The sequence below is a fragment of the Melospiza melodia genome, chromosome 19, assembly GCF_035770615.1.
Source record: "Melospiza melodia melodia isolate bMelMel2 chromosome 19, bMelMel2.pri, whole genome shotgun sequence".
NCBI lineage: Eukaryota > Metazoa > Chordata > Aves > Passeriformes > Passerellidae > Melospiza > Melospiza melodia.
Window position 1 is genome coordinate 4,282,132 of NC_086212.1, and position 26,388 is coordinate 4,308,519.

Below are 26,388 nucleotides of genomic sequence, written 5' to 3' on the forward strand. Positions count from 1 at the left end.
GGGCGCGGTGTGCCTCGCTGTTCAGCAGCGAACTCCCGAAAGTAAAGTGAATAAGGATGCAAATGACTATTTTCAGCTGTAGGTGCCCGTGAGCCGCTCGTAGCAGCCGCCCCATCAAACAGCAGGGCTCGGGGGGTGGTGGAGGGGTGCCTATCTCCTCCTTGGCTCCAGCAGAGGGTCGCTCCCTCCATCCCATCCCATCCCCGCGCCGCTGCCGGCCCCAATCCCACCCCCAATCCCAGCCCTCCGTTTAACGCCAGCCCCTCGCTGCCAGGGCAGTGGCAGCAAACCTGCCTGCGCCGCGCGATGCTGCGCTCCAGCCGCTACCGCGGGGCGCTGTGCGAGCGATCGCCCGGCCTTGAATAAAGCGCCGAGCACCCCCAAAGCCGCGCTCCGCTCGGCAGCGAGCGGCTCCCCGGGGGGCAGCGGGGCGCGGCCGGCGCTGGGCTCGGCTCGGGGGGCGCCTCCAGCCCGCCCCCCGCCGCTCCGAGCGCACCGCGGCTCCGGCTGCCGGGGCCGCCGCCGCGCACGGCCACCAATGCGGGGGATAGCGGCGGGCACGCAGCGGCTCCGCGGCAGCGCGGAGGGCAGGTGAACTCCGGGGAAGGATGACCGGCGTGGCCGCGATCGTCTTTTTCCTGCAGCTCTTACCCAGGGCGGACGGACAGGTTTTCCCAGGTGAGTGATGCCCCCGCTCCTGCATCCCTCGGGTGGCTCTCCCGGCAGCCCGAACTCCGCGCTCCAGCCCCGCGGCCTCGCAGGGAGCTCCCGGTGCCATCCCGGGGATGGAGGCGCCGCGGAAGGCGCTGGCCAGCGGCAGCGAGCAGCCTCGGTAGCCGGGATGCGAGGGGCTCTGCCCCGCCGGGGCTGGGGCCGGGGAGGGCTCGCTCCTGCCCAAGTTGCGTGTGGCAAGAGGTGACAGCGTCGCCTTTATGGCAGCGTCGCCTTTATTCTGGGATTCGCGACACGCGAGGCGGATTTTGGTGGTTTGCGAGCCCCAGGCAGGAGTTGGCTCCTGCGGGATGTGGAGCCGCTGCCTTTCCCCTCCGGCCAGGGGAAGGAAGGGGTCTGGGCTTGCCCTGGGAAGTTTAGTGGCAGCTGTTTGAGCACTTGCATGTCACAGCTCCAGGAACTTTCTCGGGGGGCTCCTTCCCAATTGTCACTTTGTCTGTCGCTGATGTTTAGGAGTACTTTGCTCCCTGGCATGTGTACAGTAATAGTAGCCGGCTATTTTCCCACTCCTACGAGTTCCTTTAGGCATAGTTTGAATGACTTGAGGATGACAGGTGCTTATAGAGCTGGCTTTCTCCTCCTGTGCTATTTTATAGGTAATCCAAAGCTACATGGGTCTTGTTTTTATCCTGGATCTTGCAATACATTCATTTTCTCACTGCAGTTTGTGCTTATACTAAAAGATAAGCAGTTATAGCTTTCTTCTCTCTTGACTTAGGGGAAAAAAAAGTATTTTAAAACAATCTGTATGTTTAAGACGACTAAAATTTCCCTGTGTTATGTTGCTTAACTAAATAGGGATACATCTCCTTGACTTGGGCGTGCTGGAGGCACGAAACTAAGTTGAGTTCATCTCAAACACAAGAAGGTTTTTGTGACTGGAAGCAGCAGCTCGGGTGACTGTGTCTCGCCGTTTCAGAGCAGCAGCAGTGGCGTGTCGGGGATGCTGAGCTCCGTGCCCACCTTCCCCCGAACCCCTGGGCTCAGGGACCGGGCTGGCTGGAGGTGCTGTCACCAACCCGGCTGCCTCTGACACCACCGGGATCGTGTGTACATTGCTAGGCAACTGCACAAAGCACAGATTTATTAGAGAGGCTGGGAGATCTAACCTAGTTAAATAACTGCTTCCTTGAGTAAGCAATATGTGGAGCTATTTATTTCCCCCCCCCCTCCCTTCTTTTCTCTCCCTTCCAACTGTTTTTCGTGTTCTTGACACTTGTCATATCAATTGTGATTAGATCCCGGGCTTTTGATGAATCATTTAGCCAGATGCTTGGAAAGAAGAGTGTTCTGGGAAAATAGCAAAGTTTTAAGGGGGCAGAAGGCACTTTGTATTTGAGGGAGATAATGTAATATGAGCTAAACGCATGAAGATTTAACATATTTCAATTATTTTTAGGACAACCATGAAATATTTTAATTATCAGCTCAGTGGAAATAGTAACTGTGAGGGTTTTAAAAAAATCATTAGAATCCCCTTCTCCCTCCTATTTGAGTGTGCATCCTGCCATGCAAAGTAAGAGGCACTGATTTTAATAACTGTTTCTGAGCTGCTTGTGGGACTGAAATGAGGAGAAAGCTTTCTACTCTTAAAATAAATATCTGCTGTGAAGCGTACTGGTCTGGACTGTGTCCCTGTAGGTGATTTTAAAAAATTTTTTTGAATGGTAAAAAGCAAAATTTTGCAGGTTCACTTTGTCCCTGAAAATTCCGTGAAGTTTGGAGTGGCTCCAGTTAATGTCATCGGTGTCTTTCCACGTCTTCCATCAGGTGGTGCTCTCTCCATAACTTTTAGGATGCAAATACCTCCCGTCTCCGATTATTTTTCAAAGACTACTGCGTTTATACAGCAGCCTTTTGTTAAACATCCCGAAAAATCGCTGTGCAAGTTGTTGGCTGTTATTATTTTTTTTAAACTTATTTTTCTTAAGTGATCGCTGGACTAGGAAATAGGAAAGGCACAAGTCAAGAGGAAATGTAGTCAGTTCTTACCCGATTTGCACAGCTGCTGCTGCTTTGTGTTATTCCACACGTAAAATTAGGAATACTACAAAGAGACAGCAGAATGCTCTTGGTTTCTCCCTGGAATACCTCATTTCATCCTGAGGGAGCTGGGTACCACTCATTTCTTTATGCAATTTCTCCATCACTCTATTTATAACTCTTTCCCCCAGCAATTACTTCCCCTTCCCTGCAGTCTCTGTATTTATTTGTAACTCAACATATGCTTTTCGACGTTCTAAACTTTTTGTCAGCTTTAGGGTCAGCTGCTAATTTAAATGCTTTACTTTTCCGTGCCAGACACAGAAACAGCACCAGGTAATGATAGCAGTACCCAGTTCTTTCAGGATTTTGGGGCAGCATTACTTACAGGGAAGTTTTCCTGAAAGTCCGTGTGCGTTTTTTCTCTCACCAGAACATGTGGGGTATTCCTGCAGTTGCCGCACACTTTGCTATTGTCTGTTTTGTGAGGATTGTTAACACAACAGGGGGGATAAATAGAAAGATTAAAGTCATTTGCAGCTGTGAAAAAGCATCCGGTGGGGAAAGTAGGACAGAGGGTTTACATGGGGGCTGTTGACCCGCACACCAGATTATTTAACACTTGTTTTTCTTCTGATGGCAGCGCTTAATTTAATTTCCCCCCTGTCCTGCTCCTTGCTTTGATGGCAGAGCTTGAACCCTCCCAAGGGCCGCTGCCACATCGCGAACTTGAGGCTGCTGGGAGTTCATTACACAGGGCTCGTCCAGCCGGGAGAGAAGATGAAAAGGGAGCAAACTGCGAGGAAATTTTTTGGGGGAAGCCTTGATTTAGTAGGAGTTCATTTGCTGAGGTTTTGCTGTCAGTAAATTGGCGGTGAAAAACGGGCCTTTCTGAGCGAGCTGCTCTGTGTGGCAGTTGTTAACAATGCAGCCATTTAACTCAATAATCACTTTTCTCTCCCTCTGGGGAGCTGTTAGCGCCACAATTCCACTTTATTTTTATCCCCGGCTGGCTCGATTTGTTTTCTAATACATAAACAATTAATCCTAAGAAGGTGGTGTTGTGAAACTGCCTCTTTCGACAGCGGCAACGAAAGGTCACTGTGTGTATAAAGGCGTCTGTGAATCTCTGAGGGATAATCCTTCTCTTTTACAAATGCAGAGCCCTTTTTAACCATCCAAGTCCCTAAGCTCTGCTTCTCTTGTTTAATTGTACTTTTAAAGTCTGTTATGCTCTGCGTGCAGGCCCACGTGCTCCAGTTTTCATTAATATTACGGGAATGATTTGGGGCACTTACTGTAGAATATTAAAGTATATTTTTTTTTTTCAGAAGGCACCATCATCTGTTGCCATGGAAACCCGAATAGTAGTAAAGATGTAGGTCTGAGGCTTTGAACCTCGAAAGCCACGGACAAGGGTTGTTTCTTATAGGAACAATTACTTTTGTACATGAAATCCAGTTAAGTGGAGAGAAGAAAGAGAAATAAATTGATCTGCTCAGCATTGCTCTGACAATCCTCTTGAATAACGTTCAGCACAGAAGGATCAGTGTCTCTGATTCTCTCTATGTGTATGGTGTGGGTTTTTTAAAGCTCATTATTTATCATAATAGTTGTTTTATGCCTCAGGTAATTTTCATTGTGATTTTATAAGTGAGGTGCACAAATGTGTATTGGCAGGTATTGTTCTTTGCCTGAATGGGAAATACTGACTGTACAATGGAGAGGTGTGCATTGGAACTTAAATATTTTGGCAACAGGCAAATTTGAGACTGATTAAATGTGGCCCTAATTAAGAAAAAGAATAAAAATAGCAGATGTTGTCTGAAATCAACCTACCAAAATCTGATTGAATACATGGCTTTGCTCAGTGATGAGAGTGATAATATTTCTGCTTTCCCACAGAAATCCTGCAGCCTGGTTGACATCCCCAGAAACCCTTACGGTGTTTGGGTGATGAGCAGCAGGATGTGTGTGTGTGTGTGCATTGCTATATAAAAAGCCCTCTGTCTTTCTAGAGAGACATCCCTTAATTTTTTATGGAAACTGCTGCAGTCTGTTTCCTTGCTGTCTTGTAAGGCACAGATTAAAAATGTAACTGAGCTTCCAAAAAAATGCTCGTAGGAACATCCATAGATGAGACTTCCCTTACATGAATTTGAAAGAGCAGCAGCATGCAGGGGTCACCTGCTGCTGTGAACAAGTTGTAGTCCAGGTCTCCATCTGTGAAGCAGGAAACCTTCTGTGTCTCCCCTTGCCTCAGTAGCAGAGGGCTCCACTCCCCTGGGGAAGGGCTTGTGGGTTGCCATTCCTTGGCTCCGTGCTCATATTCTTGATAAGAAGGTGGTATATGGCTCTTGTGGTATTTCTGGAACGTTTTATGGAGCAGCATTACTTGGCTCATTGAAGCCAATGTATTTGGCCTGGAGTCACTTTTTTTATACCACTCACTGTTCCTAGTTTTCCTATTTTTCTTTAGCTGGTGCTGTCCCCTGTTTGTGCTGGATGTACCTTCATTTAGGTGGTCTCTGCTTATTTTTGAGACATCCTTACCTACCTCTTACCCTGCCACCTTCCTGGCCTGGTGCTGTCCCTTGCTTTGAATGCCATTCCAGGCAGAACCAGAGAAAAAGAGCAGGCACGCAAAAGTGGTGGATGTTGTTGATGGCATCAGTGAGGACTTCTCACAGCCTGGTCCTATTTTTCTGTGCACTTGTCATTACATAACAAAAAGGGTTCATTATTGTGAGCTCTAAAGATCATGCATCTTCATGGTAAAGGAGACAATTACTGTCTTAATCAGACTATGCATCATTTAATCAGTCCTGCTTGTTTTTTAATATCCAATAAATACATCCCATCTATCACTGCAGTTCAGAGATGTCAAATGCTTTGTAAACTGGATGGCAGGACATTGCACATTCCAGAGGAAAATGCTGATAAGAAGGAAATTTCAGCTAAAGAAAAAAGGATCTCTGGAGAAGAAAAGCTGCTAAGGTGTTGTTCAATGCCCCAGTTAAAGATGATGTAATTCTAGGAAGTCCTGGTAAAACAGGACAAGAAACCCCAGGAAGAAAGAACCTACATAGTGCTTGGTCTCCTCTGGTTATCTTGTTTTCTTTTAAGTAGTGCTTGTAAATCAATCCAAGGCCAGTTGCTTGATTCCTTTTCTCCAGCTGGATCCCCCTGGGACTCCAGCCTTGGGAATTCAAACCGACTTGGTGAATTCTGCTGCTGTTTGAAGCTGTGCTGCTCATGTAGCTGAAGAATGATTGAGCTGCTTATGAATTTTGGGAGGATAGGACCTGGCTCTTGTTCCTTGATATTTTTGAGTTCATCTCTGAGGAAGGCTGTGGGGTTTGACAGCTGATGATGTTGTGTGGGCACAGATCAGTGCTGCAGCCTGAGCGACCTCCGCTTACGCAAAGCTCTTTGTTCAGCCATGCTGCTCCCTTTGTGCTGGAAGTGCTCAAAGTGTCCCACATCTCATGTTTGCTTAGCTGAAACGGCTTCAGATCTGGCTTTGCAGAGGAAACAGAGTTTATCACTTTTTTTTTTTCCACATATATCCTTGTCAATCTCAGCTTCCTTCCTGGTAGTGACTGTGTTGAATCACTGGGAAGCAGCTCCTGGCTGTGAATTCAGCTGTGGAGTGAAGGAGGGCTGCTCCACTCTTCTCCTCTGCAATGCTGTAAAGAACAACAAAATCAGGAGTATTACCACTTCACCGCTTCAGCCAGAGTTTATCCATTTTTTTTTTTTGTTGTTGAAAATCAATCCTTCCCTCTTTTGAATTTGAGGAAAGTATCATTACCTGTGTGAGCAAAAGTAGGGCTTCAGGCTGTGCTGGGGATGTTTTATTGGAATATTTTGCTTTTGACTCCAGCATTGCTGAATTTGTTGCGGCTACCTTAATCTGAACATGTGTGAATCTTCTTCCCCTTATTACTGACTCAAAGATCAACCCTCAATAGCAGAGGGGAGAAAAGAAATCCTAAATAAGCAAATATACCAACTTTGAAGTGAGCTTTCAGGGTCTTTTATTTAATGGCAAAGTGTGGAGTCGGGGATGGTAGTGGTGCCACGTGGTTTTGTTTATTTGAGAAGATAATGATGATTTGTAGGAGTGAAAAGCAGTGTGTGATTGTGACCAACTAGTAGAAGTAGGGCACAAAGCAGGGGAGGAAGAAGGGAATTAAAGCAATCTGACTGCTCTATAATGGGCCTTTCTTCCTTTAGAAATGTTTACTGGAAGTGCAGCAGCATTTGCTGGATAAGCAGAAGAGCACTTCTGTCAGCAGGATGGGAAGCTGCTGAGCTTGATGGTTCGTTCCTCCAGAAAAGGGATTTGCTGTCAACATGTACCCACTTAGGTGGGGGCAGCCCAAATCTCATTCTGCATTCCTAGGTGGGAATTCAGTGCTCTAATGGGAACAGTTGCTGCTGAAAGTGTAAAGTGCAGTGTGTTTCTACCACAGTCAGTCATTTCTCAGGGAAATATTTTGTGGTTTTGATGTTTCTACAGAGATGTGTGGCTGAGAGGTAGATTAAAAAAAAAAACCCAACCAGCTGAGGCAAGAGGCTGTCTGTGTAACTCTGGTTATTCTTGGCTGGTACCAAGAATTTTTTACTACTTTGTTCTTAAGCACCAAAATAAACAATAATGAGCTATTTCTGGTGTTTTCCATTCACACCCACCTGTTTAAAAAAGGTGAATATCTCTAAAAAGTCTGTTCTGGGCTTTCTCTGGTCTTTAGCTTGGGTGTGATTGTCAAGTGGCTGGGCAGAAGTGCTTGTGACCTTCTCATTGTTACCTTCTCATCCCAGAGAGGCAATTGCCACTTTTGCAATGGTACCAACTCCTCTCCTAATGAGCCTCTTTAATAGAAACTCCTTTTCCCCTCCTAATTGTTTATTAAACCTGAAGGGACGGCTTTGTTGTGTGGTACCTTTGGAACCCTTGAAGAGCCAACTGCTAAATGCTTTAGAGTCACAAATTACTGGAGTTTTTGATATCCTGAAGAATGTTTTCTTTGCAGTTGTATAAGGGAGAAACAGAAACAGCAGCAGCAATGTGAGCAGTGCCACAGTCAAGCAAGAAGGGTGGCAGCTCACAGGATCCTGGTGTTTGGTGGGGGTTAGTGATGAAGAGTGTGATGGGAAGGAGAATATGGTAAATTTATAGCAGTAGGAAGAGAAAGAGGAAAGGGGACTTTGAGAGAGAAAGTCTCTCTTTGAAAGAGAACAGAAACAGTGAAGAAGCAGACATAAAATAAAGCTCTGAAGTGGGCTGCTGGATGCTCTCAGGCTGGGATGGTGGCTGGCACTGATAGAATCTCTCTTTCTTTTAGCTAAATGTCCATCAGAGTCACTGTGAGATAGCTCATGGCTGCAAATTTTGCTCCTTAGCCTGAAACATGGCATACAGCACCTAGCTCTTGTCTTTCATTCCACTGATTGAGTATCTCCCTTCACAAACCAAATTGATGTGAATATTTTGAATTTACCAGCAGCCCATTCTAGCTTTGCTTAGAAAAGCATCTATTTATCTGTTATATTTGCCAGTTGCTAATATTTTGAGAGCCTTAACCATGCCAGCAGCAGTTCTCCCTGTTGCTCCTCCAGCTCAGCTGGTATCTTATAGTTCTGCTCGTGTGCTCACACTACAGTTGCACACTTGATTTCAGAAGTGGGAAGGAATAAGCATGTGAGAGGAAAAGCCTATTATATTTACACTCTGGCTCTCCCACAGTGGCTGATCAGTGTGGAATTCACGTTCCCTGGACATGATTCCTTTGCCCAGGTTTTGTCTCCTGAGAAGGTGAAGGGCACAGAGAGGCCTCAGAGAAAAGGAAAACAATTCTTATCTCATTTGCTTCTCCTGTGTTGTGCTCACATGTGCAATGTGTTTGGAGATTGTTTACCCACAGGTGATTGTTCCATTGCATTCTGCTGGGAGTTGTTTTCACTCTTTGGCCAATCAGGGCCAAGCTGTGTCAGGGCTCTGGAGAGAGTCACCAGTTTTCATTATTATCTTTTTAGCATTCAGTCAGTATCCTTTCTGTATTCTTTAGTATAGTATAGTGTTCTTTAATATAATATAGTATAATAGTAATAAATTAATAAATGGTATAAAGTAATAAATTAACTTTCTGAGAACATGGAGTCCTCCTCATCATTCCTTCCTTCATCACTGGCCCTACACTTACAATAGATCAGGATATGCCTCACTGGGCCTGGGTCAGAGCCTGTGCCAGACAGCCCAGATGTGCCTCAAACTGTGCAGCAGCCAACCCTAATTAAACATTCAGGAGCTATCACCCACCTGAATAAAACCAGTCACTCATCTTTGCCCCTTCCCTTCAAGATCTGGTTTTGAGCCTTTCACTTGAGACAGATTTTTTGTGTTGCATTGGCTGCACAGGGCACAATCAGCTGATGGATTTGACTTTCAGATGGGTGGCTGGAAGCTCCTGTGGTGTGGCTGCTGTGCCAGCACTGACTCATTCCCTCTCTGGAAGGTGCCCTGGGGCCTCTGCTGCTCTCCTGCCTGGCAAGGCAGGTACAGAGAGCAGGGCTGGAGGGCTGCCAGCATCCCCTGACTCCATGGCACAAACAGTGCATTTGGTCCTTACCAGGGATGCTGCATTGCACCCCCTATTTCCTTGTGGGAATTGAGAATTTACTTGTTTGTATAAATTAAATCTAGACCCACTTGTAATTTCCTGTAAATCCAACCTGAATAATTATTTTGTTGAAAAAAGCTGCTCCAAACCAGCCACTTCCCCGCAGTTCTTGAGTTTCAAATATATTCCATCAGGGAGGATGAATCCGTGTGATCTAGTAAAAAATAATAGGTTTCCAAAAACAGAAAAAAAAAAAATCTCATTTTAAAAGAGATTTTTTGCTATGCAAATGTTGTTCAAAACATTTCCCCAGCTTCGTGAATAAATTTTTTGTTGGCGATAGGGTTTCCTACGCAAACAGTAAATATTTTTATGATTAAAACATGGGAGATGGTGTATGTACTAACAGCTATCAGCACGTGGTAGGAATGATCAGAGAAGTGGAAAGCTTGGAAATAAACACAGTGTCTCTGTTGGCACAGGGATAACCCTGGAGACTGCCAAGGCCAGAGCCTGCAAAAATAAGAAAGTATAATTAATTGTCCTTAAATGAACTTACCAAGCAAAAATAACCATTTTAAAGTAAACACTCAACTTTGCATTTTTCATAATAAAGCTTTTCTATCTGCCAAAGATTTCCATGTTCTATAATGTGTTTATTAAGATTTCTGTCCATATTTATTGTGAAAAAAATTAACATACAGAGTACAGCTGCACTGGACATCTGCTTTACCCTTGCACTTTGATTTTCTAGTAATAATACAAAAGCATTTCTGATAATGGCTGGGAAGTAAAGTTTTGGAATGTTTATTGGTGATTTCTGAAGGTCACTTGGCAGTTGTCTATATTGAATCACTCCTGGTTTTGGTATGATTATTTGGTGTAGGTTTTTTGATGGTGTGGGGTTTTTTTGTTTTGCTTTTGTTTTGTTTGTATTTTTAAAGAGGTTTTGCTTCCATGCTGACGAGCTGCTACTGCTAACAGAATGCCCAATAAATGAATGTTTCAGTGAAAGAAATATTAAATTTCCTTCTGTCCTTTAATGTAATTCCCAGTGGTCACTGACTTCAGGGTGACTTGCAGATGTTTAAAACACGAAACAGCAGCAGCATTAACAACAAATAAACCCCAAACTCGTATCATGCTGCTTGCCAAGTGTAATTCATGCTAGAATTGCTGCAGAAAATACAGGAGAGTATTTGGATTATCCATTCTGGATTACCCACAGAGTTCTTCCTCATAGGGGATGACAAAAGGATCACTCATCACATTCAGACTTCTGATGCAATTTCTATTAAAACTGAGAACATTTAGAAGTAGTTCCTGTGTAAGTTTTGCTTGGTGATGGTAAACTTTCAAATTTTCAGTTCTTAAAAAAAAAGTCGGCATTGAGCGTCTCAAACAGAAATTTAGCAGAAATCCTGAGTAGTATTACAACGTAAATGCAGAGCGAAGGTATATACAAAGTGATTTTTGAGTGGAGGAGAGGAATCTGGGGGTGATTAATGCTGAGATTTTTGAGAGGACTGACTGGCAATTGGTGGCATATTTGCATCAAACTGAACGTGGGTTTGAAAAGCAGCAAGTGCACTAAGGGCAGAATGTGCCACCTGCTGTGTTTGTATTTTAAAAAGTATATATCAGGATGTTTTTTCTGCCTGGAATATTCCCCCTGAGCATCCTCTTATTTCCAGGGGTGACAAATTAACATATTGAGAGTACACACAAGTGACAGCAGTTTCTCCTCTTTGAAGAGAGATTTACAGTATCTAAATCCATTTAATTTCTGCATCTCTAACTGAGAATGGAGCTGGGAAGGGGAGAGTACCTCAGAGGGAAGGAAGGGCAATAAGGGAGAAATATTTAATGTACAGTGAAAGGAATAGAATGAGATAAAAACAAGCAAATAATTACTTTGGGCATTATGAAAATCTTACTGCAGATCCATGAAGCTGTGGCATTGTGTCCCAGAGGAAATGGTGGCAATTCTGTCTGAGTCACTTTAATTTAGACAGGACAAAAAATTGAACAATCCACTGCAGGCTTTTTTTCCTCTAAAACTTCTGACTTTATTATAATGCTGTTGAAGAGGGAACAGAAGAGGAGGTAGAGTGAGGAAAAAAAAAAAGTGTGATGGTGCTGTATTTAGCATAAGTCATAACACATACTAATGCTCCTCTGCTGTTTCTTAATTAATCTGATTATCTGTGAAATATCAACAGCATCATGGTAAAGGCAAGATTGAATCATGTGCCCCTCCAAATCCCCCTCACCCCCAAATCTGCATTTACACCTTATCTAGCCTGGGGGCAAATAGTGAGTGTGGGATTTAAAAGCCCAACCAGCACAGCACACCCCAAACAAACAACCAACCCCACAAAAAACCTCAGCCAAACCCCCCAAGCAAACAGAAAAGCAGCCCAAACAAAACCCAATTAGAAGTGCAATCTATGATTTGTAGGTGCTGAAGAAGCACATAATGTACCAGTCAGAGAGAGGAGGAGTGTTAGGCATGTGATGCTTTATTTCTGTAGCAGAATTCCTGAGTGCTCGTGGGTGAATTGTTGGAGAGCTGAGGCAGGGGAGCATCAGCTCTTACCCTGGGGGGGCTGAGGTGGGACCCCAAAAAGGGCTTTAGGTGTCACATCACACCTGTGTGAGGGGTCCATGCAGGACCCTGAGCACCCTAAAAATCCCTGAGCTGCCAATGGGGAATGTGAAAAATGCATATTTTATGATTGGCTTTTTGTAAATATTCAAATGAATATTATATGTGTTATGTTGGAAAGTTATGCTGTATTAATTTTCTTAAGTAGTGTGTTAAATATAGTTTTAGGTTATAACATAATGTTAAAATAGAAACTATGCTATTTTTTCAAGAGAGGATTTTTAAAGAGATACCTTTTTTAAAGAGAGGACTTCCAAGATAGCAGCCACAGGACACCTGAATTTTTCAGAGAAAGAGGATTTATTGCCCCATTATCAGAAGAAATGAACTTCTTCCTGCCTCACACAGTCCTGAAGATGCTGTGAGGATTCAGAGGAAGAAGCTGACACTGACCAGACAGAATCCTGTGTTTGAATGGAATTTCGGCATCATGTATGAGGTGTATGAATATGCAACAGGCTGTTGTTTTTAAGGGTTAATCCTCTGTTAACGTGGGTCCTTTTTCGGGCTTATTTTGCCCAGAAAGAGGTACCCAGACTGTCCATAACTCTTTGTTTTTATTGTCTCATATTGTCCTAATCCAAATTATCCAATTTTTTATTACTCTAATTATATTATTATTTTATAACCATTTAATTACTATTAAACATTTAACATTTTAAAAACAAGTGATTGGCGTTTTTCACAGGGAACATCACATTATGTTAACGTGGGTTAATCCTCAATCTTTGAGTGCTTGAAAAGACAGGGTTGAACACAGAACTCTGAGGTGGGGTGGTGAGTGTGTCTGAATGTTGGTCAAAGTCCAGAAATTCTATAGCTGTGGGGAAACCTGAGAGGAAATTAATAATTCTCTCTGTGGAGCTCAGTTTGCATAGCGTGCAGTAAATAATGCATGGGCCCACAGAGCCAACAGTAAAAATAAAACAAAATATTGAGTAGCTGCCCCTCCAGTCAGGCCATCCATCTTTTGCATAAACAACTAAAGGTCCCTTGGCAGAAGTGTGTGCTCAGGTGATTTTTTCAGTCAAACCTGCAAGAGGATTGGCACAGGGTTTTGTGGATAACCTTCCACTAGTGCAGCTAAGACCCTTGGGAAAGCTTGATTATTTATTGATGTTAATATTTTTCTTTTCTTAGTGTGCCTTTGTGGCAGGGAAGCCCATCACCTGAGTGGTCGGGAATTTGTGGGCTTCTCTTTTTGGCTGCATGGATGTACAGGGGGGTTTTGCTGCTCTCTGTGTAATTCTGCAATACCCTCAACTTTTTTATATCACTCCAGAATTGATAAAGCAGGGATATAAACAGAAGTTTGGGGATTTGGGCAGAGTAAAATGCTGTTCCAGTCTAAACAATTTGTGGTTCTATGTAGTGAAAGAAGCTCTTGACAAGCCACAGGAATTTAAGGGAAGTGTGCTGGAATTAATAGATTTGCTTTTAGCTGTCACAGATTTAAATTCCACTGGCACCTAATTCATGCAGGAAGGCAGAGCTGTCACTTCTCAGGCTCTGTCTGTGTCAGGATGGTGGCTTAGATAATTGCTCAGAACTAGATAGCACTGGAAATTTTTCTTTTATGACAATTCAGGACAAAATGGGAGCCTGGAAACTTAACCTGTATTTTATTGGTAGTGCATGTCCTTAGAGCTGTGCAGGCAGCTCCTGTGTGATCATGAAGGGCTGCCAGGAATTTTATTGTGGTTTAGACTTGCAAGGAAGCAGTTGGACTGCAATGAATTGGGATTTGAGCCTTTATGGGCTTGTTTAAATTTGTATTTTCTATGTGGTGCAAATACTTCTTGTTTGAACCAAAATCAGCATCATGTACACAATTAAGGTCACCCTGTGCTTCACTGGAGTATAGAATGCTGGGTGGGGAAATCAGTACTGTTGCAATTAAAAGGAATCATTTGAATTCCATTAAAGACAAAAAGGAGGAGAGAAAACACTGTTATTTATCAGTCAACTTGAGGGAATTAATGTCTTCTGAAAATTAGCTTCAACCCTGTTTTTTTGCTATTGTTCTCAGCATTGATATTACCACAGAGTTAAAGAGAACAAATTATGAGTTTTTTCCAAACTTTCCTTTTTCTTTATGCCCTGAGGCTTCCAACCCATTTTCCTTACTCTGCTCTCTCCTTTTGCAAGGCATTTAGTGGCTGTTCATTCCTGCTGTGTTCCTGCAATGCCCATGCATGTTAAATGATATTCTAGGAATTTATAGTGGCACAGCAGCAGGTGTTTATCTGTGTGCTCAAAGGATGTGCCCAGTAAATCTGCAGATCTCTTTCTGTTCTGATGCTGTCAGGGTGACTGGAGTTATTTAGGAAACCTCTAGATTTTCCACTGTGACAACTTTGTTAGGAGAAGTGAAAAGGTAAAAGATAGCAGTGGTTAAAAATGTGAAAAACGCCAATCACTTGTTTTTAAAATTTTAAAAGTTTAATAGTAATAAAATGGTTACAAAAATAGTAATACAATTAGAGTAATAATAATTTGGACAAATTTAATTAAGACAATATGAGACAATAGAGACAAAGAGTTATGGACAGTCCGGGTACCTTTTTCTGGGCAGCACGAGCCTGAAAAAGGACCCATGATAACAGAGGATTAACCCTTAAAAGCAACAGCCTGTTGCATATTCATACACCTCATACATGATGCATAAATTCCATTCAAACACAGAATTCTGTCTGGTCAGTGTCAGCTTCTTCCTCTGAATCCTAACAGCACCTTCAAGGTGGGAAGAAGTTCATTTCTTCTGATAATGGAGCAATAAATTCTCTTTCTCTGAAAGATTCAGGTGTCCTGTGGCTGCTATCTCATTGTGAGTCCTTTCTTTAAAAAAAGTATTCTATACAGCATCATTTCTATTTTAACCATTTTTATAATCTAAAACTATATTTAACACACTACCTAAGAGAATTAATACAGCATTACTTTCCAACACAACACATATAATATTCATTTTAATATTTGCAAAAAGCCAATCATAAAATACGTGCATTTTTCACAAAAATGTTCTAGCAGATTTTTCTTAGTCTTTGGTCTTGAGTTTGACTTTCACCCATGTTTTTTTCATGAAGGGAAGAGAGGAGAATGGTGGTTCATGCCAAGCTGCAGGGTCTTGAAACCCAAGGGTCTCTGAAAAACCCAGGAGGACCAGGGCAGGGATTGTTCCCCTGTGCTGGGCACTGGTGAGACCCCACCTCTGATTCTGGGGCCTTGTGACAAAGGCCTGGAGGGGCTGGAGAATGTCCAGGGAAGGGAGTGGAGCACCAAGAGGGGCTGAGGGAGCTGGGAAGGGGCTCAGACTGGAGAAAAGGAGGCTCAGGGGTGACCTTGCGGCTGTGCGCAACTCCTGACAGGAAGGGACAGCCTCCTGGAGAGTTCTGTTGAGAATGCAATGCTCACCAAGGATCTTGAAACCTCTGAAAAACCCAGCAGGACCAGGGCAGGGATTGCCCCCCTGTGCTGGGCACTAGTGAGACCCCACCTCTGCTTCTGGGGCCTTGTAACAAAGAGCTGGAGGGGCTGGAAAGTGTCCAGGGAAGGGAATGGAGCACCAGGAGGGGCTGAGGGAGCTGGCAAGGGATTCAGACAATGCTCAGCAAGGGTCTTGAAACGTCTGAAAAACCCAGCAGGACCAGGGCAGGGATTGTCCCCATGTGCTGGGCTTTGGTGAGGCCCCACCTCGAATCCTGGGGTTGGTTCTGGGGCCTTGTGCCAAAGACCTGGAGAGTGTCCAGGGAAGGGAATGGAGCACCAAGAAGGGCTGAGGGAGCTGGGAAAGGAGCTCAGACAGGAGAATGGTGGTTCATGCCAAGCTGGGGGTGCAGGGAGGGAAGCCCTGCTGGGGGGGGATCTTCCTGTGCTGCTGGGCTTTGCTTTTCTCCTCCTTGGGCTCATCCCACCCAGCTGTGAGTGCTTCACTTCAGGGCTGCTGCCTGCTGGAGATTTCTGCAATGCTCACCAAGGGTCTTGAAACCTCTGAAAAACCCAGCTGGACCAGGGCAGGGATTGTCCTTCTGTGCGGGGCACTGGTGAGACCCCACCTCTGATTCTGGGGCCTTGTGACAAAGGCCTGGAGGGGCTGGAGAATGTCCAGGGAAGGGAGTGGAGCACCAAGAGGGGCTGAGGGAGCTGGGAAGGGGCTCAGGCTGGAGAAAAGGAGGCTCAGGGGGGACCTTGCGGCCGTGCGCAACTCCTGACAGGAAGGGACAGCCTCCTGGAGCGTTCTGTTGAGAATGCAATGCTCACCAAGGATCTTGAAACCTCTGAAAAGTCCAGCAGGACCAGGGCAGGGATTGTCCCCATGTGCTGGGCTTTGGTGAGGCCCCACCTCGAATCCTGGGGTTGGTTTTGGGGCCTTGTGACAAAGACCTGGAGAGTGTCCAGGGAAGGGAATGGAGCATCAGGAGTGGCTGAGGGAGCTGGGAAGGGGCTGAGCCTGGAGAAAAGGAGGCTCAGGGGGCACCTTGTGGCTCTGCACAGCTCCTGACAGGAGGGGACAGCCACAGGTTGGGCTCTGCTCCAGGGAACAGGGACAGGAGCAGAGGGGAAGGCCTCAGACTGGGCCAGGGGAGGTTTAGTCTGGAGATTAAGGAAAATTTCTTCATGGAAAGGGTTGTCAAACACTGGTGCAGCTGCCCAGGGCAGTGGTGGAGTCACCATCCATGGGGGAAATGAAAAGGTGTGTGGATGTGGCATTTGGGGACTTGGTTTAGAGGTGGCTTGGTCAGTGCTGGGTTAACAGTATGACTCAATGATTTTAGAAGTATTTTCCAGCCTAAACAATTCCATGATTCAGCGTTGTGGGAGAAGCTTGTGGCAAGTTGTAAAAATCTGTGAGAAGCATGGTGGGATTAAGAAGTTTGCTTTTTGCAAAATTTCCGTTTTCTCTTTGTCATGGAGAGAGATTCCAGTGGCATGGAATTCATGCAGGGGGACAGGGCTGCCACTTCTTAGCCTGTCTGTCAGAACAGGAATTTAGCTAATTGTTCAGGAATAGATGGAACTTGGAATTTCTCTTTTATGGGAACTCAGTACAAAATAAAAGCCTGGAAACTTAAACTGCAGTTTACTGGCAGTACATGTCCTTAGGACACAGTAATAAAAGAGTACAAAGTAATGGAAGCAGGAACTGCATCTCCAAGCTAAATATTTATGTATGAATTGACCTTGGCTCTTTTTACTCCCTTCCTTGCACTTTAATATTTTAAAGAGGAAATAAATACCAATGAAAAATTATTTGTTGTATTGAATACTGTTCCCCTGGATACCTCTCATCAGATGATAACTTTGATTCCAAAGATATTAGGGAGGAGGAAAATGTTTATGTTGCTGTTTTACAGCAAGGCAAATCGAGTACAAGAACATTATCTGTAATATATCAGTAATTGCACAAGGAAATTATTTAAAGAAAATGTATTTAAAGATGAACATGAATCAAGGTTCCCCTCCCCCAGCCCCTGATGATACTGCACTGTTAATTAATTCTTTCAGACTAAAGGATATCACAGCTCTCTGTCTGCTCCTGGTTTACCAGGAAAATCAAAGTACTCTGACTCACCACACTTGTATTTGGTTTTCTCACAGGTGAGAATGAAATCTTGCCTTTTTATGCTAACTTCAGCTTTCCTTGGGGGCAAGGCAGCCCAGTGAATGTTGCACTGAAATCGTGCAGTGTGTGAGAGCTGGGCTCCCTTCACAGCACTCTTCATAATCCCAGGAATTGTTGCACTGGGGATGCTCCATTAGAGAGGAGGTGGAATTTGGTATTGTGTTAGTGTTACTGTCATAGTTTTTGAAAAATCTCTTTGTTAGGATTTTTACGCTTGGGAAGCTGAGAAGCCTCAGAGAAAATCAAAACAATAATTATTTTATTGCTTCTCTTGTGTTTCGTTGCTTTAGAATGTAGTTGGAGATTGTTTATCCAACATGTGAATTGTTTTTACTTAATGGCCAATCACAGCCAGCTGTGTCAGACTCTGAGGAGTCAGTCACGAGTTTTCATTAATATCTTGTTAAGCCTTCTGTCTATCCTGTCTCTATTATTTTGTATAGTTTTAGTACAGCATAACATAACATAACAGCCTCCTAAGAACAGGGAGTCAGATTCGTCATTTCCTTCCTGATAATTTCTTCCTGCCATAGGGGACCCTGAAAATACCAAATCCTTAGATCAGGGATTTGGAGGCTCAGCTTCCCTGGTCCAAACTCTGTTCCCATCTTGTTTGATAACCTTGAGCAAATGAATTTTTTCCATGTCTCACATGAGTCTGTTGTAAGGACCATCCTTGTTTCTTTTCTATCTCTCAGAAGTTTGGGGGTGCTCAGTGAACACTGGGGAATTATTTGAGGATCTCCTGATGTAAGGTGGCATGGGGATGTGTGTTTTCAGGTTGGCTCCTATTTCTCACTAGCATCAAAGGATAACTTCTCAAAAAGGTTTGTTTAGACCTTGGCTGTCATCCATGAACATGTATTCAATAAAATCAGTGGAGTTACTTCTTGTTCACCTTCCAAAAACCTCAGGAACACTGAGTGGTGCCAGCTCTTCCTTGGAAGAAGAGATCATGGAATGGTTTGGGTTGGAAGGGACCTTAAAGACCTCATTCCACCCCTGCCATGGCAGGGACACCTTCCACTGTCCCAGGCTGCTCCCAGCCCTGTCCAACCTGGCCTGGGACACTCCAAGGATCCAGGGGCAGCTCCAGCTTCTCTGGGCATCTCCTTCATTCCTTCCCATGGACATGGATAATCCACATGAACCTTCCTGAGGCTGAGCTTTCCCAGCTCTCCCCGTGTGTCAGGTGCTCCAATCCCTTCATTATTGTTGCCTTCTGCTGGATTTGCACCAGGACATCATGTAATAATTGTGTCTGTGTGTTTGTTTAAATCCTCTCTGCACACATCAACCCTAATGCAAAACCTGTTTGTACTGTCACATTTTCCTCTGTGTGTATTTTACACATACATGTATATTTTAGGATTTATTTGGAGGTAGCTGATGCACAGGGTAGGATTTCCCAGGTGATTCTTGCTTGATTAAATTTCAGTGTGTGCTTGCTCAAATATTTGGCTTTGCTGAATAAATTGGTGTATTATGTTCATCTTGATTTACTGTCTCAGTGCTGTCCACTTGGTACAGAAAGCTAATAATCAGAGTGTCAGCAGCTGTTATATTTTCATTTAAGGGAAAACATACTAATTCTTTTTTGAGACAATGTACAAGAGGAGAGATTTACTTTTTGTGTCACACTGACTTGTCTATAATTATTTTTGCTAGAAGCTGAGTTGTTTTTTTTTTTTTAAGAGCTTCTTGAACAATTTATTTGGTTCTTTTGGAGAGCTGAAAATGCTTCTAGTACTTGGCCTCATTAAAGCGTGGACATCCCTGCTGTCTTGTGGTTTGGACTCTAGGACTAAACCTAGCTTAGAAGCAAGTTTAAAGTGTGTTTTAATTTCGTAAATTATAAAAAAATCAAGTCAGTTTTGTGTCCTGTGGTGTGTTGGGTGGGCTGGGGCTGTTTGTGGTTTAACTCACATCCATAGGGAGTGGTGCCACCAAGTGTAGTGCTGCATATTTGACACCTCCAAAATCCCTTTTCTGCCAGCACTCTCTTTGAGACTTATTTTTGCATTTGATCACATCTTAATATAGCAGAGCAGCCTTTGTAGGAGAAAGAGGGTTGTTTCTTTTTTCATTGATGGGGCTGCAGTAGAGAGAGCTCTCAGTGGAGGCAGACTCTGCTGTGTGTGGGTAAGGCTGTGTGCCCAAACCACCCTGATTAGCCTGGCTTTGCTCCTGTGGCTCCACTGGCACCTCAAACCCATTACAGGTTTGTCAGTGCTGCTGTCTGTCTGCTTGGAGCAGTCTTGTTAAATTTAATGATTTCTGAAATATTCCCCTGCCTGCCTGTGGTAGTGTGTGAACTGCAAGCACTGCAAGTATTCCTGGAAGCAGGTTTTATAAATGAGAGTATTTTAAATGTGTGCATTAAACATGGTAAGGGAGAGCTCCTGTGCTTTGAATCCCCCTGTTTTGGTGAGGAAAATGTGGGCATTTATCTGGACTTGTACACATCCATGGTTGGTGTAGTTCTCATCTTGCCTGAGTCTGAAGGAACTCCTACATTGTTTTTAGCAGATGGAAAGGATGGTTTAGGATGAGCTGAGGCTGTCTGAGCTGAGGCTGTGCAGGCTCCTGTGGCTGCAGAGAGCCTTTGGTTCATGTTGGAGGGGTCCCAAGTGTTATGAATAAGAAGCTTGACTAGGCCAATGTTCAAGCAGCAATCAATTTATTAATTAATATGGTAAAGTCTGAGCAATACAGTGCTGTGTACAGTGGGGGAAGTTTTCCCTCCACCTGCACACTGATAGTTAAGGCTTACAGGTATTTATAGGGGTCCTCATCAGCTTTCTCAGCAGTTTCTATTCCAATTTTTACTCACCAGCAGTTTTTATTTCCTAATTTTTACACAGTCACAATTCTATACGCAATTGTGATTTAGTTTTTCTCAGGATGTATCCCAAAAGGAGTATCCCAGATGGTGGGGGTCTGGTTTCCAAAAGGAGAAAGACAAGTCCCATCTAGTGAAGTCCAGCTCCCCAGATGTGGGTCCACCTTTCAATTACAAGGACTATAAATCTCATAACAGTGATGTCCAGCTTCCCTTGGTCAAAACCATAAACGCTTGAGGTGATGTTTATCGTCCTTTCTCAAGCTGCTTTTCTCTGGTTGTTAAGGTGTAAGAAAAGCATATTTCCTTTATAAACATTCCAAAGCTATAGTTTCAAGGATACAAGCAATATTCTAAAATTATACTTCAGAAGGTTGTTATTGCATTACTCTTTAGGCTTAACTACAAGCAAAGAGCAACATCCTTAACTCTTTAATTCAAATGCTCCTAAATCAACTAAGGTTGATTGCAAACAAAAGACAGGTTCAAAGGCCTTCTTCCATGCTTTACTTTCCTCAGTTATTATTAAAATTTGTAACTGTTCCATGGTTTGTCTCCACACACATCACAATCACAAATACACACATTGCCTGTGTGTACCTGACACGAAACACAGCTTTGTATTTCACACAAGGAGACAGGGTGAGCCTCAGTCCTGTCTGCAGCTGTGCAAGTGGGGGCAGAAATAACTCATTTACCTCTATCCCAGCAGTGTTAGCAAGACAGGAAGAAAATGTGTCAGTTTTCACTGTATCCTTGCAGCATTACTTACTTTTTTGGGGGAAATCTTAAAGTTTTATATTACACGATGTAGGAATTGCAATGGAGTATTTTATTGATGAGTGAAATCAAAATCAATACTCCAACACTTGTTGAGGAGCAATCCTTGGCAGAAGGCTTGGAAATTCTGCTTCAGTTCAGAACAAAACATTACTTTGGAATGAACAATTAAAATCCATTGATTTTTAACTTGGAGGTATTAAAGTAAGGAAGTTTAGTGTCAGCCTCTAAATTGCTTTCTTTTAGCACTGTTTCCTCATCCAGATAAAGCCTTGCATGTAGAGCTGGCTGCTTTTTTCCTTTCCCCCTGGCACCTTCCTCCAAATCTCTTTCCACATCTGTGCTGAGCTGTGGATAAGCACAGGCTGAAAATTGTCAGAATTGCCAATGGGAGTAGAAATATTTCTGAATTGGGTTGTAAAACAAGTGTTTTTGTGAAACCTCTGCTGGCTTTGGGAGCCAGGTGAGCTTTGGTAGGATGTTTTTCAGGTTTCCCTGCTCCATGTGTGTCCCATCCCTCCCCTGTGGATTTTGTACTGGGAGAAAAATACTAAATTGTGAATTCTTTCCCAAAGCAGACATTGAGTCAAATTATTCTCTTGGGGTTTTTCTATGAGCTAAAGGATCCAATCTGCACAAAATCTCTCCACACAAGCTGGTGATTCTTAGCAAAGCTTGGAATAACCCCCTTTTTCCCACAAATCCCTGTGGCAAATATTTTACCTCAAAAAAAAAAAAAAAAGCATATGAACAAATTTTGGGTCTTGGGGTTGATTTTTTTCCTCCTCTCCCACCTCATTTTATAGTGTTTAAAACTCAAAATAATGTAGCTGCCTCTAATTCTGCTGCAGACTGTAAAACAGTCTGCTCTGCACTTTTTTATTTGACTCTAAATGTTGCAGGTTTTAAAGTCTTTGTTTTGCAGCCCTAAAAGTTCAGGAGTCTGTATTTATATCCACTTCATATACTTTTTAATCCATTATTCTTATGCAGAAGAGGGGACAGAGGCTTCAGGGGGGCCTTGAAGGCAGTTCTATTAATTCTAACAAAGCTGAAAGTTGATTAGCAATCCCATAAGCAAATGTTGTGGGTTTGTTTTGTTTGGATTTCTCTGCTGTTAATAATTAAAGGTAAATTACAGTGTTTAAAAAAAAAGTTTATGGAAAGATTGTAATTTGCATATATGGGCCAAAGTCTTCTCAGGTATGGTCATTTCCAGTGTAGCAAGGATACTTAAGGAAAGGCTGGGGGAGGAGATGAATTTCTAGATTTGAGAAGAAGAAACCTGGGTTTCTGATGTATCTGACTTTCATTGATGCTGCTCACAGATAAAATACAAGCAGCACAATTTTGCCTGTGCCTTCAGCTGGATGGAGGAGACATGAAAGCATTCTTTGAACTGATGTGAAGGTTTGTGCATGAACAGCTGAGCAGCTGTGCTCAAGGATCTGCTTCAAAACCCGCATGTGGGAAAGCTCCTGGGCACTCCTTGGATGAGTCTGAGGTTTTTAGGTGATCTTTGTTGTAGGAGCGACGGGGGGTAGGATGGTCGGGACAGACGGACAGGAGAGATCTCTGCAGCCAGGGCTGGAACTTGGGGTTTATTGCAAAGGGCCTGGGGGCAGGGCCCTGCTGGGAGCTGCCAGACACAGCTCAGAGCAGGCTGAGAGAGGAGAGGGGGAGAGAGGGTGAGGGGGTGAGAGAGTAGAAGGGGTAAGAGCGTAAAGTGAGTGAAGTACCCATTACAATACAATAAATCTTCTTCTGTGCTGCATATTCTGATTCTCACTAACCAATCTAGTACAATACACAAATCCTACAGCATTTCCATACAGCCTATAAGAATCATTACATCACCATACTGTGTTACATTTTAAACCCTAAAAACTCCTCTTTGGGCCCCTTCTGCCAAGCTGTGGGGTCTGCTCTGACCCTTGGGCCTGTCTGCAAGCAGAGGGTGTTGTTCCATCAAAAGGGGATCACCTTCAGCTGGCCACACCATTGTTTTCCAGTTGTTCAGTAACTGAGGTATCTCAAAGCTTGCTTTCATTTCAATCTCACTTATAGTTTCCATATTCTCAAATTCTTTTGCCAGGCAATCCTATTTATAAGGCTTTCCTGTTTCATCTTCCTCAACACTTTGTGAGTGTGGCATCTCTGTTTGCAGACTTCTGACAGGATCATTACCCACACTTCAGCTGGCAGAGGGTTCCCCTCCAGGAGGGGAAGGGGCTCAGCTCAAGTCCCAGCAGGGACAGGGACCTTGACCTTGCTCTGCTCTGATTGAGGATCCCTGTACTCTGTCAATATTTGGTGGTTCTGCTCCTCATCTGTTGGAATATTGCCCTTCTCAAGAAAGCAAACATTTGCTCTTCCCTCATTTTAATAGTGGGCTGTTAGGGAAAGGTGGTGATTACTGCTTCATACCAGAGGTCTGAAAGGAATCTGAGTGCTGCTGGTTTGTTTTTCTTAAATGCCAACTTGTTTTTCTGCTTGGATTGCTGAAAATAATGTGTGTGTGTGTAGCTGTTCTGTACCATGTGCAGATGGAGGCCCTGACTAACTGTGAGGTTTGGGGAGTATCTTGGCCCTGAATTAGGAGGGTTAATCATACGTAGGAAGTTATTCCTCTAGTTTCACTTTTGCCAAATGTAAAGCTTCTCTGGCACATGCAGTATCATATTTGGGCTGATGTCCAAAAATAAAAAAATGGTCAATAAGGATTGCCAGTTACTCTGGCAAGGAACCAATTATCCCATTCTGTTTCCATCCCTCTGTGCACATGTCAATAAATAATCACTCACCCGTGATCCCAATCAACTCCCTGAATAAACATATGTGTGCTGAAAGCTTTGAAACTCTAAGTGGTAGCAAATATCAAAATGCCTTTACTCATTTGGATTTCTTTCCATCTGTTAAAATACCCATTGAGGCTTTAAATTGTTTGATTACACTTAAGGTTGACTATGGAAAATCAGTTGCACATTGCATGGACTGATCCATATTGACACAAATACTCATGCCCTGTGTGAGCTGTGTAATAGCACTGGGAGAGTGTCTCAGTGCTGAATAATGGGATGCTGTGCTGCAGTAATGGGATTTCTGTCCATTTTAGAGCTGCTCAACTTTGAAAGTTGTACAAAGTGACTTTGCAGTTGTCCTTGTTTGTGAGATTTATAATAAGCTGTTCTGCATGTCAATTCTGCAGGCTCGAGACTTTCAGATGAATCCAATATTAGAAGAATTATTTTACAAACAGTCAACAGCTATAGTAATGGGTGCTGATAGAGATATTTTTGAGGCTGGAGTGGTTTTAGTGGTAGTTGTGTGGGCAGCATGTTCCCAGTGTTGCTTGTGCATTCCCCAGCCTGCAGTGATGCTGACTCTGACTTTGGTCTGTATCACCTGCAGCAGCAGCATCAGATGGGCTCCAGGGCTCTGGAGAAGAGAGAAACTCTGTGGCTGCATGACTTGAAACAGAAGCAGCATTTCTATATTTCCATGTGCATGGCCTGTATTGCAGGAACATTCAGGGACAGCTGTGGTGACAGCAGTGTGGGTGTTTGCAGGGAGCCCTTGTCCTGGTTCACTGTGGCATTCACATTCTCTGGAAAAATCCCTTTGCCCAGGGTTTTTCTCCTGGAAAGCTGGGAAACCTCAGAGAAAAGGAAAACAATTATTCTCTCATTTGCTTCTCCTGTGCTGTGCTCACATGTGGAATGTGTTTGGAGATTGTTTACCCACAGGTGATTGTTCCATTGCATTCTGCTGGGAGTTGTTTTCACTCTTTGGCCAGTCAGGGCCAAGCTGTGTCAGGACTCTGGAGAGAGTCACCAGTTTTCATTATTATCTTTTTAGCATTCAGTAAGTGTCCTTTCTGTATTCTTTAGTACAGTATAGTATCATATTCTTTAATATAATATAAACAATAAATTAGCCTTCTAAGAACATGGAGTCAGATTCATCATTCCTGCCTTCGTCTGGAGGCAACTCAAATACAATAATTCACCCCTGCTGCACACACAATGAGCCACCAGGCAGGGAGAGACCTTCAAGACCATCGAGTCCAACATGCTGGGACACCAAACACTGTGCCACACAGCTTTAATGTTGGTGACAAGTTTCCCTTTGAGTGTCCCTTTAGTTTAAGAGTCAACACGTGGTTTGTGGGAGCGTACGAGGCTGAGTCTGAAGTTTGCCAGGAGCACAACTGAATGTTAAATGTAAATGCAGGGCTGCAGATGGCATCCTTGGGTTTCAGGCATGTGAATTCAAGCTGCTGCTGAGCTGGGTTTGATTTCTCTGCCACCATAGAAAAGCTGAAGCTGCACGAGATGGACCTTGGGTTCGTCTTTGTTCAGAGGAGAACAGATTGCTCATTTTATGACTGACAGCATTTTGCACTGAAAAAACCTCAAGTTCTCACAAAGTTCCAGGTGCAAGGTGCCTGGGCTGTGACAGATTTTTCCTGTCTTATTGCTTTGTTTACTTGATTGCAGCCATGTTGTATGTCATGCATCAGTAATTCTTTAATTTGTAATGATCCTGCACTTCCGTGAACTTTCTATGCTCAACCAAACAAAACCTGTCTCTTTTTAAAAAGAAACTTCTGCTTTCTATTGATTCTCTCAGAGAAAAAAAAAGGTACATAAATAGTAGTATTCTACCTATTTGCATTTAGGTGTTTCTGTTGGATGTGCTGTTTTTTTTCAGTCCTGTTGTTGGGCAGCATTAGCAGCTGTTCCTCCTGGCATGTGCTGTTTAGTACAGTATGACACCATCAATTAGTAAACCTTTTACTGGGATGAATAAAAATGTTAAATATGAAAGTTACAATGTCCTAATTTGATGCTGTCTTGAATTTAGTGAAATTCTCTTCCATGCTGCACCACAAGTTAGCTGTTGATACTTATTTTACTGTCTTTTCTAATGCTTATATAATTGAGGTAAGTTCATATAAATCAATCATTTGAGATTGTGTAATGTAGAAATTTCTGTGGTTTAAAAATAAGGGAATTGAGGCTCCTGTGGCAGATTTTCTAGCCCAAACTCCTTGGATTTACATTGTGCTGCTACTCCGAGATCATTTCCTACAATTTACAGCTGTGTTTAGACCCTGATCTCAATGTTAAGG

The 26,388-nt window shown here is 43.5% G+C and overlaps 1 protein-coding gene across 5 annotated transcripts in view; it reads left to right on the forward strand.

Annotated features, from left to right (window-relative positions):
- Positions 1 to 545: 545 nt before the first annotated feature.
- PTPRT (protein tyrosine phosphatase receptor type T) overlaps positions 546 to 26,388 on the forward strand; it is a 493,222-nt gene continuing 467,379 nt past the window's right edge. For all 5 annotated transcript variants that reach the window (XM_063172177.1, XM_063172179.1, XM_063172180.1 and 2 more), the window contains exon 1: positions 546 to 678. In XM_063172177.1, the coding sequence (XP_063028247.1) occupies positions 609 to 678 (70 nt within the window). In that variant the 5' untranslated portion in view covers positions 546 to 608. The remainder of the gene's footprint in view (positions 679 to 26,388) is intronic.